The 15,998-nt window shown below is 44.2% G+C and overlaps 1 protein-coding gene across 3 annotated transcripts in view; it reads left to right on the top strand.

The window, feature by feature from the left end:
* The first annotated feature begins 6,375 nt into the window (after positions 1-6,375).
* USP32 (ubiquitin specific peptidase 32) overlaps positions 6,376-15,998 on the top strand; it is a 257,900-nt gene continuing 248,277 nt past the window's right edge. For 2 of the 3 annotated variants that reach the window (XM_073665478.1, XM_073665477.1), the window contains exon 1: positions 6,376-6,651. In XM_073665478.1, coding sequence (XP_073521579.1) covers positions 6,594-6,651 — 58 coding nt within the window. In that variant the 5' untranslated portion in view covers positions 6,376-6,593. Of the gene's footprint in view, positions 6,652-12,971; positions 13,040-15,998 lie in introns of all 3 variants that reach the window. The other variant, XM_073665479.1, reaches the window with a different exon arrangement.

The raw sequence follows: 15,998 nt of genomic DNA, 5'->3' as shown, positions 1-15,998 counted from the left end.
CGTGGTGCCTAAATAATGGTTTTGTGAATTTTGTTGGAAAAATTAGAAATCGCTGGTCAAAAAAATGTTGTTTCAAAAATTGTGCTAATGTAAAGTAGACATGTGGGAAATGTTATTTATTAATTATTTTGTGTGACATAACTCTCTGATTTAAGGGCATAAAAATTCTAAGTTTGAAAATTGCAAAATATTCAAAATTTTGGCTAAATTTCATTTTTTTCACAAATAAACACAAGCCATATCGCAGAAATTTTACCACAATCATGAAGTACAATATGTCATGAAAAAACAGTCTCAAAATCAGTGGGATCCGTTGAAGCGTTCCAGAGTTATTACCTCATAAAGTGACACTGGTAAGAATTGTAAAATTTAGCTTGGTCATTAAGGACATATTTGGCTCTGTCACTAAGGGGTTAATAGCCTGTTTAAACAGACAGACCACAGTAAATGACTGACACCACTATAACGCAGGACTCAATCACTGCAGTTTGCTGTACTGATCACCATGTCCATGAAAATTCATTATTTGCTCTCTCCCACCCTCAATTCATCATTATTTGCTGTCCCCCAACCCGCAGTCTCAATACATCATCATTTACTTCCCCCACCCTCAATTCATCATCATTTTCTGTCCCTCATCCTCAATATCTCATTTGCTGTCACCCATCCCCCAGTCTCAATTCATAGTTTGCTGTCCCCCTACCCTCTATACATCATCTGCTGTCGCCCACCATTAAAGGAGTTGTCCACTACTAGGACAACCCCTTCTTAAACAAAATATTTTGCCCCGATTAAATAAAAAAACTTATACTCACCTCCCGTGGTGGCGCCGTTCCAGCGGTGTCATCACTCGCAGTACCGGACATCTGGTGCGGTGGAATGACATGTGATGCCCGGAGCCCAATCAGAACTGGTATCACTGTCCCCGCGTTTGGGCAAACTGAGCATGAAATGGAAGCCAGGGCTGCAGCTGATCCCGGACTTCCTCTTCATGTTCAATTTGTCCGAAGGCGGGGACAGTGATGCCAGATCTGACTGGGCGCCGGGGTCACGTGTCATTACACCGCATCACAGCTCCGGCACCGCGAGTGCTGACACCACAGAACGATGCCGGCATGGGAAGTGAATATAGGGTTTTTATTTTATCGGGGCCGAACATTTACAGGTGCATCTCACTAAATTAGAATATCATCAAAAAGTTAATTTATTTCAGTTCTTCAATACAAAAAGTGAAACTCATATATTATATAGAGTCATTATAAACAGAGTGATCTATTTCAAGTGTTTATTTCTGTTAATGTTGATGATTATAGCTCACAGCCAATGAAAACACAAAAGTCCTTATCTCAGTAAATTAAAATAATTAACAAAAAACACCAGCAAAGGCTTTCTAAGCGTTTAAAAAGGTCCCTTAGTCTGTTTCAGTAGGCTCCACAATCATGAGGAAGACTGCTGACTTGACAGATGTCCAGAAGGCAGTCACTGACTCACTCCACAAAGTCCCAGAGTTCCAATTTTCATTTGAAAATCAAGGTCCCAGAGTCTGGAGGAAGAGTGGAGAGGCACACAATCCAAGCTGCTTGAGGTCTAGGGTGAAGTTTCCACAATCAGTGATGGTTTGGGGAGCCATGTCATCTGCTGGTGTAGGTCCACTGTGTTTTATCAAGATCAAATCAGCGCAGCCGTCTACCAGGAAATTTTAGAGCACTTCATGCTTCCTTCTCTCGATAAGTTTTTTGGAGATGGAAATTTCATTCTCCAGCAGGACTTGGCACCTGTCCACACTGCCAAAAGTACCACTATCTGGTTTAAAAACAACAGTATCACTGTGCTTGATTGGCCGAAAACTCGCCTGACCTTAACCCCATAGAGAATCTATGGAGTATTGTCAAGAGGAAGATGAGAGACACCAGACCCAACAATGCAGACGAGCTGAAGGCTGCTATCAAAGCAACCTGGGCTTCCATAACACCTCAGCAGTGCCACAGGCTGATCGCCTCCATGCCACGCCGCATTGATGCAGTAATTGATGTAAAAGGAGCCCCGACCAAGTATTGAGTGCATTTACTGGACATACATTTCAGTAGGCCAACATTTCGGATTTTAAAAACATTTTTCAAGCTGTTCTTATAAAGTATTCTAATTTACTGAGATAGTGACTTTTGTGTTTTCATTGGCTGTACGCCATAATCATCAACATTAACAGAAATAAACACTCGAAATAGATCACTCTGTCTGTAATGACTCTATATAATATAGGAGTTTCAAATTTTGTATTGAAGAACTGAAATAAAGTAACTTTTTTATGATATTCTAATTAAGTGAGATGCACCTGTAGTTCAAGAAGGAATTGTCCTAGTAGTGGACAACCCCTTTAATACATCATCATTTGCTCTCCTCCACCCTCAATACATCATCATTTGCTGTTCCCCAACCCCCAGTCTCAATTCATCATCATTTGTTCTCCCCCACCCACACCCTCAATATACAGTGGTGGCCAAAAGTATTGGCACCCCTGCAATTCTGTCAGATAATACTCAGTTTCTTCCTGAAAATGACTGCAATCACAAATTCTTTGGTATTATTCTCTTCATTTAATTTGCTTGCAAGGAAAAAACACAAAAGAGAATGAAACAAAAATCAAATCATTGATTATTTCACACAAAACTCCAAAAATGGGCCAGACAAAAGTATTGGCACCCTCAGCCTAATACTTGGTTTCACAACCTTTAGCTAAAATAACTGCGAACAACCGCTTCCGGTAACCATCAATGAGTTTCTTACAATGCTCTGCTGGAATTGTAGACCATTCTTCTTTGGCAAACTGCTCCAGGTCCCTGATATTTGAAGGGTGCCTTCTCCAAACTGCCATTTTGAGATCTCTCCACAGGTGTTCTATGGGATTCAGGTCTGGACTCATTGCTGGCCACCTTAGAAGTCTCCAGTGCTTTCTCTCAAACCATTTTAAAGTGCTTTTGGAAGTGTGTTTTGGGTCATTGTCCTGCTGGAAGACCCATGACCTCTGAGGGAGACCCAGCTTTCTCACACTGGACCCTACATTATGCTGCAAAATTTGTTGGTAATCTTCAGACTTCATAATGCCATGCACACGGTCAAGCAGTCCAGTGCCAGAGGCAGCAAAGCAACCCCAAAACATCAGGGAACCTCCACTATGTTTGACTGTAGGGACCGTGTTCTTTTCTTTGAATGCCTCTTTATTTTTCCTGTACACTCTATGTTGATGATTTTTCCCAAAAAGCTCTACTTTTGTCTCATCTGACCAGAGAACATTCTTCCAAAACGTTTTAGGCTTTCTCAGGTAAGTTTTGGCAAACTCCAGCCTGGCTTTTTTTATGTCTCGGGGTAAGAAGTGGGATCTTCCTGGGTATCCTACCATACAGTCCCTTTTCATTCAGACGCCGACGGATAGTACGGGTTGACACTGTTGTACCCTCGGACTGCAAGGCAGCTTGAACTTGTTTGGATGTTAGTCGAGGTTCTTTATCCACCATCCGCACAATCTTGCGTTGAAATCTCTCGTCAATTTTTCTTTTCCGTCCACATCTAGGGAGGTTAGCCACAGTGCCATGGGCTTTAAACTTCTTGATGACACTGCGCACGGAAGACACAGGAACATTCAGGTCTTTGGAGATGGACTTGTAGCCTTGAGATTGCTCATGCTTCCTCACAATTTGGTTTCTCAAGTCCTCAGACAGTTCTTTGGTCTTCTTTCTTTTCTCCATGCTCAATGTGGTACACACAAGGACACAGGACAGAGGTTGAGTCAACTTTAATCCATGTTAACTGGCTACAAGTGTGATTTAGTTATTGCCAACACCTGTTAGGTGCCACAGGTAAGTTACAGGTGCTGTTAATTACACGAATTAGAGAAGCATCACATGATTTTTCAAACAGTGCCAATACTTTTGTTCACCCCCTTTTTTAGGTTTGGTGTGGAATTATATCCAATTTGGCTTTAGGACAATTCTTTTTTGTGTTTTTTCATTGAAGACAAATTAAATGAAGATAATAATACCAAAGAATTTGTGATTGCAATTATTTTCAGGAAGAAACTGAGTATTATCTGACAGAATTGCAGGGGTGCTAATACTTTTGGCCACCACTGTAGCATCAAGGTTTTCATACTTACCTCTGCATACGATCCCCATTCATCTCCACTTCTGGAAGCCAGCACATACATGCTGGCGCCTGCGCAATGAAGTCATTGCGTAGGCGCTGTCGCCAGCTGAAGCAAATCACAAAAAAGGCAAAGGGAGCTCCCCTGGAGATGCAATGCCATTCTGTTTTGCCGGCTGTGAAGCTCCAGGAAAGCTCCATGCTCAGACAATACATTATGAAGAGGGTAATCTAGCCATGGCCCCCATTGCCCTCATTCTAATCTGCCTATGGATCATTTGCGCTCTTTGGCCTTCCCCACACAGGCGAACTACAGTATGTGACAGGCAGAAGTAGTGCTGTTGCTTCCAAAGCATCCAGCAACTGTTTCAAATAACACAGTCACAGGAGACAGGAAGTGTTTTAGCAGAGCCCCAGGGGGATTGTGGGGAACTTGTTATTGTAGTCTGGCTGAAGCCGAAGAGAAAGGTGGTGTGTTATCTGTATCCGACAGAAGGCAACTGAACAGGATTCAGATCAGGAGAGAAATTAAACACAGGTCAGAGAAACTCCCTGAATGAACAGTGCAGAGTATTATCAGGCAGGAAGATAAGGACTGGAAGGAATTGTGTCACAAGGATCATCTCCCTCATCAAACCCTCCCCCCTCCATCTCCATGCAGGATAAAGAATGCCTGTTGTTGTGTATGCATAGAAGTGTGCTGCTAAGAGATCTAATCTATGCTGAATTATGCTACTGAAGAGACTGTAATACTGTGCCTTGTGAAGAAACTACTGTATTGTTACTAGAGCCGGTTGCTCAAGAAACTCAGACTGTACTGTAATGAAGATTGTTGCTGTAATATCCCTGAACTGCACTGGCCGTGCTTCAGATTAAATTCCACTGTTAAAGTGTTGAAAAAGACTCTTGTCAGATGTGTCTGGTCAGCAATTGAATCTATTGTGTGCCTGAGAGAAGCTGCAGCCTATGGTCGCCCTGAGTAACGGTTCTCCCAGGATTCCAAAGAATTCATGAAACCCATCTCGCCTTATCTGAACCTAGCGGCGTACGAGTACTTTGCTCTGTCCTCGGCATGGTAGAAAGAAGTGAGCCTGCCCAGAAGTGTGATGGAGGACACTATGTGGTGACGAAGGAAGCATCATCCACAAGAAGCAGGGAAGGAGGACAGCATTGCAAGAAGAGAGGAGGCGCCGGATCAAGACCAGAGACGCCCATCAGATCGTCCCGTCTGTGAGTATAATAAAGGCTCTTTTTTGTGCCTTGCACAGATGATTGGGGACGTACATGCAGCATACCAGAAAGCTGTAACAGAAGGCTTAAAGATGCTGGCCCTACTTTATATGGGGAAAACCTGGTGACAAGTCTCTTTAAAGGGGTTTTTCACCTTGGTGACATTTTTTTTCTTAAATTCATGTAATTGGGGCCAAAAATCATTTTTGCAATTGGTTTTCATATTTTTTGCACAGTTTTGCCGTCTCTAGCCTCTAGGTTGCTGTCTATTGCTGGCTACAGAATGAGCTATCTGAGAATCTATCAGTGAGCCCGCTATGATGGAGTGACTGGGGGGCTTATAACTATTTTTCATCTTTTTCTGAGCTCCTCTTGACTTAATTCTGACCACAGACCACAACAAAATTGAATGTGTAGGGAAACAAAAGTCCTGTAAAAAAAAACAAAAAAAACTGTGAAAAACTTTTATTGAAACTCAATTACAACAATTGTTTTTGCCCTAAACACATGGGTTAAAGTGAAGAAAAAAAACACATCCTAACGGTGGAAAACCCCTTTAAACTTTTTAGGGAGTTTTATGTGCAGCCCATTCGTCCATATGGGTCATTACGACTCCCAATCAAAATACAGTTCTCATCATTCTAAAGGAGACTAGAAAATGAAAGCAGCATCCTGATTAGTCGCTCTTCATTAATCCCATTCCTTACACGTTTGACACAGCCAGGACACCGTAAACATTCGCATACAACCTGCGCTACACCGACACAGTCGAGCTCAGCATGCCCTCCACAAACATGGCCGCCTCTGCCTTCTGCATTGCTAGTCACGTGAGCGTCTCCTTATTCTACGTCAGTACCTCGCTGGCCCTAATATAATCTGAGATTGGAGAACATTGATGACATTCGGCTTTCACCTCGAATAAGGAAGAAAAACACATGCGCCATAATAAGAAACACAACTGACAGGCTGACACGTGGGCGGTCCCGGCGGTGCAGGGGGGGGCCTCACGTGATCGTCTCCGTGAGTGGGCGTGGCTTCCGTTAGAGGAAGCGACGGCTGAAGCGATAGAGGGCGGGGCTGGTGAGGTTGCTGTGTGGTAGGAAGGCAGGTGATGACTACTGGGGCTGAGTACACCGTTACTGCACTGGAGTAGCCCGGGTGGCACACTAGGCTGCTAGCTATGGACTGAGGAGGCTGTGCATAGTGATCTGCTCATCGCAGACAACATGGGCGCCAAGGAGTCCCGGATCGGATTCCTCACATATGATGAAGCTGTCAAAAGAGGTGAGGAGGAGGCTGGGGGAAATGGGAGCCCGGGTGGTAGGTGACGGGTAGCGATCAGGAAGTGCGGGTGATCAGAGTGACAGGTGATGAGGCGGGACGGAAAGATCAGTGCCAGGCTGCTGTCAGCAGGGCACAACCCGTGGGCACCCCGTGTGATCAGTGCCAGGCTGCTGTCAGCAGGGCACAACCCGTGGGCACCCCGTGTGGTCGGTGCCAGGCTGCTGTCAGCAGGGCACAACCCGTGGGCACCCCGTGTGATCAGTGCCAGGCTGCTATCAGCAGGGCACAACCTGTGGGCACCCCGTGTGATCAGTGCCAGGCTGCTATCAGCAGGGCACAACCTGTGGGCACCCCGTGTGATCAGTGCCAGGCTGCCGTCAGCAGGGCACAACCCGTGGGCACCCCGTGTGATCAGTGTCAGGCTGCTATCAGCAGGGCACAACCTGTGGGTAACTCATATGGCTAGTGACTGCTGTGGGCAGGGCACAGCCTATTGGCACCCAGTGTGGCAGTGCCAGGCTGCTGTGGGCATCTTGTGTGGCCAGCATCAGATTCCTGTGTACAGGGCACAGCCTATGGGCACCCAGTGTGGCAGTGCCAGGCTGCTGTGGGCATCTTGTGTGGCCAGCTTCAGATTCCTGTGTACAGGGCACAGCCTGTGGGCACCCAGTGTGGCAGTGCCAAGCTCCCATAAGGAGGGCACAGACTGTGGGCACCCAGTGTGGCAGTGCCAGGGCTGTGTGCCTGCAGCAGAATGCCGCTTGTTTGTTGTCTGCCTCGTCCCTTTCTTTTCCCTGTCAATTGATTTCTTGTCCTCTGGGGAGCAGAGGATCTGCAGGCAGTGCCCACTTGTAGTCATGTGCTGGCTGTGAGTCTGCACCTTGCTGGATCCATTATTATATCGGCCTTTGTGTTCAGTTCTTGCCCAGAGGAGGACGGTTCTTCTGTCTATAACACAACTTTTCTCGAATTACCTAGTTTTCCCTTTATTACCTTTTCTGTTCTGCACTGTTCTGTGTGATTTTGTTTGCTATTATCAGCCACTTCTGGTTGGTGAGAGATTATTACAGGGCGTCTATCATCTTGCTGTTTTCTTATAGTAGTGCCCTGGTATTAGCAGATCATGTATAAACTGCTGGATTAATGGTCCTGTAAATACTGTGTGTATGTATATGTGTGTATATATATCTATCTCACATTTTATTTGATGTATCGAGTAAAAATGAGTCATTGTTGTCATAGCAACCAATCAGATCCCCTCTTTCATTTTCAAATATACTGGAAGGAAAAGAATCTCAAATTGAACTGGTTGCTAAGGGCGACATGACACTTCCTGTCAGCTGTCCTCATGCCTGAGGGTTATGTGGGTAGATTTATGGCCCCTTTGGATGAGACAATAATTGGCCCATTTAACAGGCCAACAAGAAAAACGCTGGCATAAAGATCATCGTTCTTGGCAGCACATCACCACATGCAAACAGGACGTGTGCTGCCGAGAACATGATACAGTGTGGTGGCAAAATGAGCGTATTAGCCATCATTCTATCCCTATCACTGTGTTATTGGCCTGTGTAAATGAGCCCTACTCACTTTTTATGTAGTCCATCAATGGCTAATTAATGGCCTGAAGTGGCCCTGTTTAAATGGGACATAAGGTTATATTCACACACAGCAGATTTGTTATAGAAGTGAGAAAGTGCCACCAGATGAATGGGCCTGATCTTCAGTCACAGACATGTGTAAAGCAGATCTGCCACGTGTGACTTTAATCTTGCTATAATACAGGGTAGACCTGTTCTGGAACCTAGACCAAACTAGTAACCAGCGAGAGAGTGTTCTCTGCCAGTCACTATTTTGGAAGCAAGGCTTTTAAGGGTTAATCTTAGCAGGACAATATGGCAGATATATCACAGTTACAACAAGAGGTTGTCACTCCACTTTCTAGATAAGGGGCTGTTCACACTACATAGCGGATTCCATTGGGGGTTCTGTCTGATCCCCAGCAGAGCCATAGAGTATAATGGAACACATAGAGTCCAGTCACTTACCGTACTTTTGATGTTTGTCAGGATACTCAATGAATTCCTTTCGAAACCCCAAAAAATCCCATATGGAATCAGCAACAGTGTGAACAGCCTCTAAATTCTAGGTATAAAGTTATATGCAAGAGTTGCCACAGATAGAGAGAGAGATATATATATATATATATATATATATATATATATATATATATATATATATATATATATATATATATATATATGGCTTATACTACTGAACAAACCTTTAAGTCTGATTCTACATGGGATGTATGTTGAAGGAAAAAAATCCACAGTAAATTAACAGTAAAAATGCACCAAATTGTGGAAACGCTCTGCCTTACAGCGTAAATTCACATTCTGGTAAACGGCTACTATTACATATGAAAGTTCTGGAGGAAATATCCACCTTGTAGGAGCATATCCTAAGGCTAAGTGCCCACATAGCGTTTGTCAAGCGTATATGCTGTGGAATTTCCGCAGCGTAAACGCTTGTTAAGCGCTAGGTAATCCGCACCCCATGGTCCCCAAGGGGATTCCGCAAGTTCTATGCCCATGCTGCGGATTTTTCCGCAGCGTTTATGCTGCGCTCAAAAATCCGCAGCATGTTCATTAATTTTGCGTTTCCGCATGCGGAATCAATGTGCGGATGGTACCCAAGTCTGGAGAAGAGGAGACTCTCATCCAGACCTGGGTACCATTGTACCTGTAAAAAAAAAGAATAAAATAAAAAATAAAGTTTATATTCACCTTCCGACGGCCCCCGGTCTCCTTCCCTTTGCTTGCGGGCAGAACTGTAGGACCTGCGGTGACGTCACAGTCATGTGACCGCAGGCCCTTCAGTGCAGTGTCCCGTGATCAGCTGGCAGACAGGAGCGAGCGCAGCAACACACGCCGGGCCATCGGAGGGTAAGTATAGGTTTATTTTTTTATTTTTAAACATTCTTACGGTCACACTATATAAATCCATGCCTGTTGCATGGATTTATATAGTGTGACCTAGTTGTCAAGCACTTTCCAAGTGATGCTAAAATCGCCTGGAAAGCGCTTGTCTATCCGCATGCAGAAACGCATGTGAAAACGCTTCAAATCCGCATGTATTCTGCAGGAAAAACGCATGTACAATCTGCATGCGTTTTTTCTGCCAGGGAGATGCAGAAATTTTCTGCTTCATTTCTGCATCGTGGGCACATAGCCTAATGTGCATCACCTGCTAGTCAAAATTTCTTACTAAGCTGAAATGGCAAATTTCTGAGCTGTTGCCTACTTCGGCAGAGCTGCTGATCTCATTGATTGGCTGCAGCGGTGATGTGTATTGTTGTGATGTCACTGCTGCAGCCTGTAAACAAAGACAAGAGCAGCAGCAGAGAGGCAGTGCATGACTTGGGGAGGGTGAGTAACAGCTGAAAAGTTGGCCTTTATTAATATGGAATACTATTTTTTTTTTTTTAATTATTCGACCACCCCAAAACATCTTTCATGGAGATTTGCCGTTATTTACACTGGTTTTGTCTGATGTGATTTTCTAGCATATGCCGGGTGTTGTGCCTGGTATTCTCCGTGGATATGTCACTGAGCAGTATGGGGGCCAGTAACCCTCAGTACTACCATGGCTTTATCTTGGAAGTGTTAAATCATTGCTGAGGACACTGACTCACTAAACACCTCTGACATTTCTCCCTATGAAAATACAGGCGTTATCTGGTGTTACATTCCCTGCCAACAAGAGGTTGGGGTGGAATTCCACACTTGCAGGTGTTGGGCTTTTCCTGGCCCTGTGGACATTAGCCCTTCTGTGGAGGAGTTTGGCTTCTATTATGCTCCTTTTCTCTTGGGCTGATAATCTTTGTCGGTCCATGTAAACATCTGTCAGTTGTTACGTGCGCCATTTAATCATTGTCTGCTGCACATCTCCCCTTGTAGACAGGAGATGTGCTGCTGACAGCATGCACGCTGTATTGGGACAGAACTATTGTGTTAAAGGGGTTGTCCAGTCTGATAAGTGCTGTGTGACTGCAGACTGCCCAAATGTGACATTGTGCAGTTTGCACACTGTCACGATTTCCGTGCATTTCACGTGTGCTTTGCATACTTGCGGTCTCAGCCGGTTTTGCTCACGTCTCTTGTATTGAGAGAAGCCGGCTGAGACTAATCAGTATGTGATCACAACTATGCAAATCGCGACAGGTGACTGCCCACTCGCACATCAAATACTGCTAAATTGTCACAGCACGCACATGACACACTGTCATGATTCTGCTGTCACGTCGAGTGTCTGCAGGCTTTTCTCATGAGACTTCAGTTTTTTGCCCCCATACAGATTGTGTCTATGGAACGGGCCTTTAAATGAGTGCCAATCAGCTCTTGTTATGGGCAGAAATGTAAACTGGCCATAAAGGGGTTTTCCAATTATCATTAACTGTTTTTTATTGGCTTGGGGAGTTTAAAAGTAAGGCCACGTTCACACTTTAAGTATTTGGTCAGTATTGTACATCAGTATTTGTAAGCTAAAACCAGGAGAGGGTGATAAATACAGAAGTGGTGACGTGTTTCTATCATTCCGCTTCTGATTTTGCTTACAAATACTGATGTAACATACTGAGCGTGTGAACGTTGCCTAAGGCAAATTGTTATATTTGCCAATCACTGCTACGACAATAGCTCCCCACTACTGCCAGTCTTCGACAGGCTGCTGTGGTGACATCACTCTTGTAACTGCTGCAGCCAATCACTGGGCTCAGTGGTCTCATGCCCCTGCATTGACATGACCACTGAGCCCAGTGATTGGCTGCAGTGGTCACTTGCAGTGTTGTTGTTGTGTTTTATTTCAGTGTCTCAATAAAGACTGTTGACAGAGAGTGATGAGTGAGTATAGCAACTTTTGTTATTTTTAACCTCTTCAAGCCGATAAAATAATTGTAATCAATGCATGCCCCTTTAAGTAAAGCATCCTGGGCACCTGATCATGTCATGCCCTCGATGTGGTTCATTTTCTGCTACTGTGTTAGCTTATCCAGTACCGGCACAATATGGACTTTTAAGAAATCTCATGCACGGGCTGCAAAAAGTGTCCATTGCATAAATTGACTTCGTTCTCAATCTGTACTTTTCTGCATAACTTCGATGCGCCTGCCTGTACATATGCGCACAATCTCATATAGAGGCGCACAAATGTGATTATTTGTAGCATGCCTTACAAGAATGGGCAGAAAAAAGTCACATTTCTCAATCCTGAAAGCCTCGGGGAAGACTGGCTATTAACCTTTCTCCATAAACATTTCCTTAGTGAATGCGTTTGGCGTCAGGATACTCGAGGGGCAAAGGGTTAATGTTATCAAAGGTTGCTTAAACATTAGCATTCCTTCATGTTGTACTTGCAAGACTTCCAGATAAGAACTAAGCATTGGAAACTTTTTTTTTTAGTAAATATAATGCTATTGTTCATTCTGAACCACCATGGTTCAGCTACTACTCCCCCAAATGATTAGCTGGTTAAGGGGTCCTGCTGCTCTAGAGAATAGACAGGGCCCCTACTATTGCTATAGACACAAGGTGGGTACCTGGAGGGAGGTTGTCTGACCTAGACTTTTCTTCCATGCCTCCACCAGACGCTCTTTTTTTTTTCTACTGTTTTTAAATGCTTGTAAAAAAAAAAAAAAGCATGAATTCCATTTTTTTTTTTTTTACAAGGCTTTTTTTGGCGTTCTGTTATTTTTTATTCTGTTCCGTGTTTTAAAGGGAACCTGTCATCAAGCAATGCTATTTACCTGCAACCACAGGGCTAATTTTCTGGTAAATACCGTTCTACACGTGCAGCAGTCGTAACTGGATGTTTGGCTGTAGGGAGAAAATGTAGTTATATTCTCCCTGCAGCCGCTTGCTTCCAGTCATTAGAGCGGTGAAGGGCACTGGTACAGTCAGCATGTGATGATCACGCTCCCACACCTTGACTGACCCAGTCTGCTTAGCGGTGTTTGTGCAAAGCAGAATGTCAGTAAAGGATCAGTGGGAGTGATTGCAGCGAGCTGACTATGTAATATGAGTGCTCACATACCCCTGATGACTGTAAGCAAGCAGCTGCAGGGAGAATATAACTACATGTTCTCCATGTAACCAAACATCCAGTTAGATCAGACCTGTGCCAAGGGAGGGCCACATGCTGCCCTTTGGGTGTTCCGTTGCAGCCCGCGGATTGGGACAGCCAAAGGGCTGGTTTCAGTGCCGCCCCGCACCACGCGGCCTCCTTCCCAGCATCTGCAGTGATTTTTTTTTCTATTTCAGAGTACATTGTGGGAAATTGTAGGGACATCATGCTGTGCCCCGAGGGACGTGTGGGGACTTCATACTGTGTAAGTTTTTTTTGGGGTACATACTCTGTAGGAGGGCTGTGTGAGGATACACTGCCTGAGGGCATCATACTGTGTGAGGGTACATTATACAGTGTGAGAGGGTTTGTGGGGACATTATACTATGTGTGGGGACTGTGGGGCATCATTTTGTGTTTTGAACAGTTGAAGAGGTTACTACTACTTTAGCATTGATGACCTAGGATAGGTCATTAATAGCTCTGACCCCCGGCACCCCCACCGATCAGCTGCTGTCGGTGTCAGCGGCCGCCGGCCAGAAGTACTCACTTGCTGAGCTGGCCGTCTTCTGATAGTGGCAGAGGCTTGGTATTACACATTTGCCTCCTTTTCAAATCAATAGGAGATGGATGTGTAGTACCCTTTGCTGGCCACCATCAGAAGACGGAGTAGCTCCACAAGTGAGTACTTCCGGCCGGCACTGATAACAGCTGATCGGCTCGGGTGCCGGGTGTCGGGCCCTTACCTATCAGACATTGATGACCTATTCTAAGGATAAAGTAGTGGACAACCTCTTCAGTTACAAAGGCTGAATAACAGGAGCAGAATAATTTCCCACTTTATATAAACTTTATAAAAATCAGTAAATTGTTCTTTATTAGCTGCTAAAGGGAAGAACATTTTACATGTATTAACAGTAGCAGCGAGTCACCAGACTTAATTTTGCTCAAGATTAAGTGACAAAAATTGATCTAAAACAATAATAATGAGCAGAATTTAGTTTGGTCGGTTGGATCGGCCCTCCACAACAGTTAAAATTTTTGATGTGGCCCGAGAAAATTAATTCCCCACCCCTGAGTTAGATGAATATGTTTAGAAGGGTTACTGCTATCTCTATAGGTAAATACTATTTTTTTTCCCTCTCAGCTGTTTCCCTTTAAGAAAAAAAAAATACCACTGAGCCTGAAAAGCACAAGTTAAAACACACAGGTTCTGATTCATCAAGACCGGCATTGTTCACTCTGGTCTTGATGAGGGGGCGTGCTGGAGACAAACATTTCTGATTCATTAGGAGGCACATTCCTCTTAATGAATCAGGAGCATCGAGCAAGTGGTGTGCACCTCACGACAAATCTTACTCCAGTCAAGCACTGGCGTAATATTTGTGCTGTAAGGAACACCGCCGCTCATCATGAATTTCACAGGCAAGGGTTCCCATGCCTCCTTCCTAATCCCTCAAATGTTGTGGGACCACTAAGTCATAAAATTGTGGTGTAAGATTTGTGGTACCAAACTTTTGTAACTTTTCAAATCTTTTTACTCCAGAATTCTGGCTTAAAAACTTTGATGAATCGGGCCCTCCGAATGTAGTGCATTTTATAATTCCACCAAAGGCTTTATAGGAACTATTGGCCACACTTAAAAAGCCCCCCCCCCTCCCGCCCCCAAAAAATACAGTTAGCGCTGTTCCCAAGCGCCATGTACTGCAGGCATCTGTCATCATTGTCCCTTGCTTTCGCTGTGATCGGTGCTAGCAAGGGACAATGATGAGAGTAGTATTCTGTTCCCGCTGTGTCCTGGTGTAAAAATAAGAATAATAAAAAAAAATCCTTATACTCACCTGTTCAAAGATGTCCCCTGCTGTAATGCATCTGACCTCTCACGCCGAGGAGCTGGGAAGAATGACTCGCTCCAGAGAGCGGTGTCCTGTCACTCACTGAGCGCAGCTCCGGGGCCCGCTCGCTTGTGCAAGTCATTCTCCCCGGCTCCTCTGTGTGAGCGGTCAGGTGAATTACTGCAGGGGACATCTTCGCACAGGTGAGTATAAAGATTTTTTTTAATTTTATTCTTATTTTTACACCAGGGCACAGCGGGAGCAAACTACTATTCTCTACATTCCCTTGCTCGCGCTGATCGCAACTCAAGCAGAAGACAATGATGACAGATGCCTGCAGCACCCGGCGCTTGGGAACCGCGCTAACTGTATATATATAATTTTTTTTTGGGGGGGGGGGGGGGGGGGGGGCTTTTTAAGTGTGGCCAATAGTTCCTATAAAGCCTTTGGTGGAATTATAAAATTCACTACATTCGGAGGCCCCCATTCATCAAAGTTTTTAAGCCAGAATTCTGGAGTAAAGAGGTTTGAAAAGTTACAAAAGTTTGGTACCACAAATCTTACACCCAAATTTTGTGACTTAGCGGTCCCACAACATTTGAGGGATTAGGAAGGAGGCATGTAAAAAACGGACACGTCAACGTGTTTTGCCCACGGACACATAGTCCTTGGAAACACACTGACGTGTTCACAGACCCACTCATTTGAATGGGTCTGTGTGTGTCCATGTCTCCAGTATGTGTGAAAACTGTCACCACATGTACCAGAGACACTGACGTGTGAAAGAGGCCTTAGTAGGGTTTTGCATGCAGTTTTATTTTTTTTCTTACAGCAATTTTACCTGACAAGATATTATTTTAAAGTCTGTACTGCATTGCAGAATGCACAACATCCAAACATTTTTTTCAAAGTGCAACAATATCAGGCCATGTTTTTTTTTTTCTTCCCGTTTTTCAATCTTTCTTCCTTCAAGGGGGTGGAGGGAGGGTGTGTGTTTTTCCCTATTGACTTCTCTATGAGTTATGAATACACTAAAAAGTATTGCTTGTTTAAAGTGTTTGAACAAAAACTGCACTAAACAGACTTGAACAAAATGCTATTAAAATCTCTAAAATGGTGTTTTAAAGCCAAAAAAAATGAATGAAGCAAGTCTTAAGTGGAACAGTAAGCACAGAAAATGCATAAACCTATTCTAAAAAAATCCATATATTGCTGCCTTAATTGCTTCTTTGTTTATGCTATTTTGTCTCATTACAATTAAAACTGAGAAATATAGGGAGAAATCTTCTCTTTGTGTCTTAGAAGCTCAGTCATATCCCTCCTCCTCCTCCTAACAGTACAGTGCCTGGCTGTGAGATAACTCACTGCAGCAGGAGCCACCCTACAGAT

This window comes from Phyllobates terribilis, unplaced genomic scaffold (genome assembly GCF_046119375.1).
Source record: "Phyllobates terribilis strain yellow unplaced genomic scaffold, ASM4611937v1 Scaffold_2__4_contigs__length_985480577, whole genome shotgun sequence".
Taxonomy (NCBI): Eukaryota; Metazoa; Chordata; class Amphibia; order Anura; family Dendrobatidae; genus Phyllobates; species Phyllobates terribilis.
Note: the sequence above shows the minus strand (reverse complement) of the source record. Positions and strands in the feature narration are given on the sequence as shown.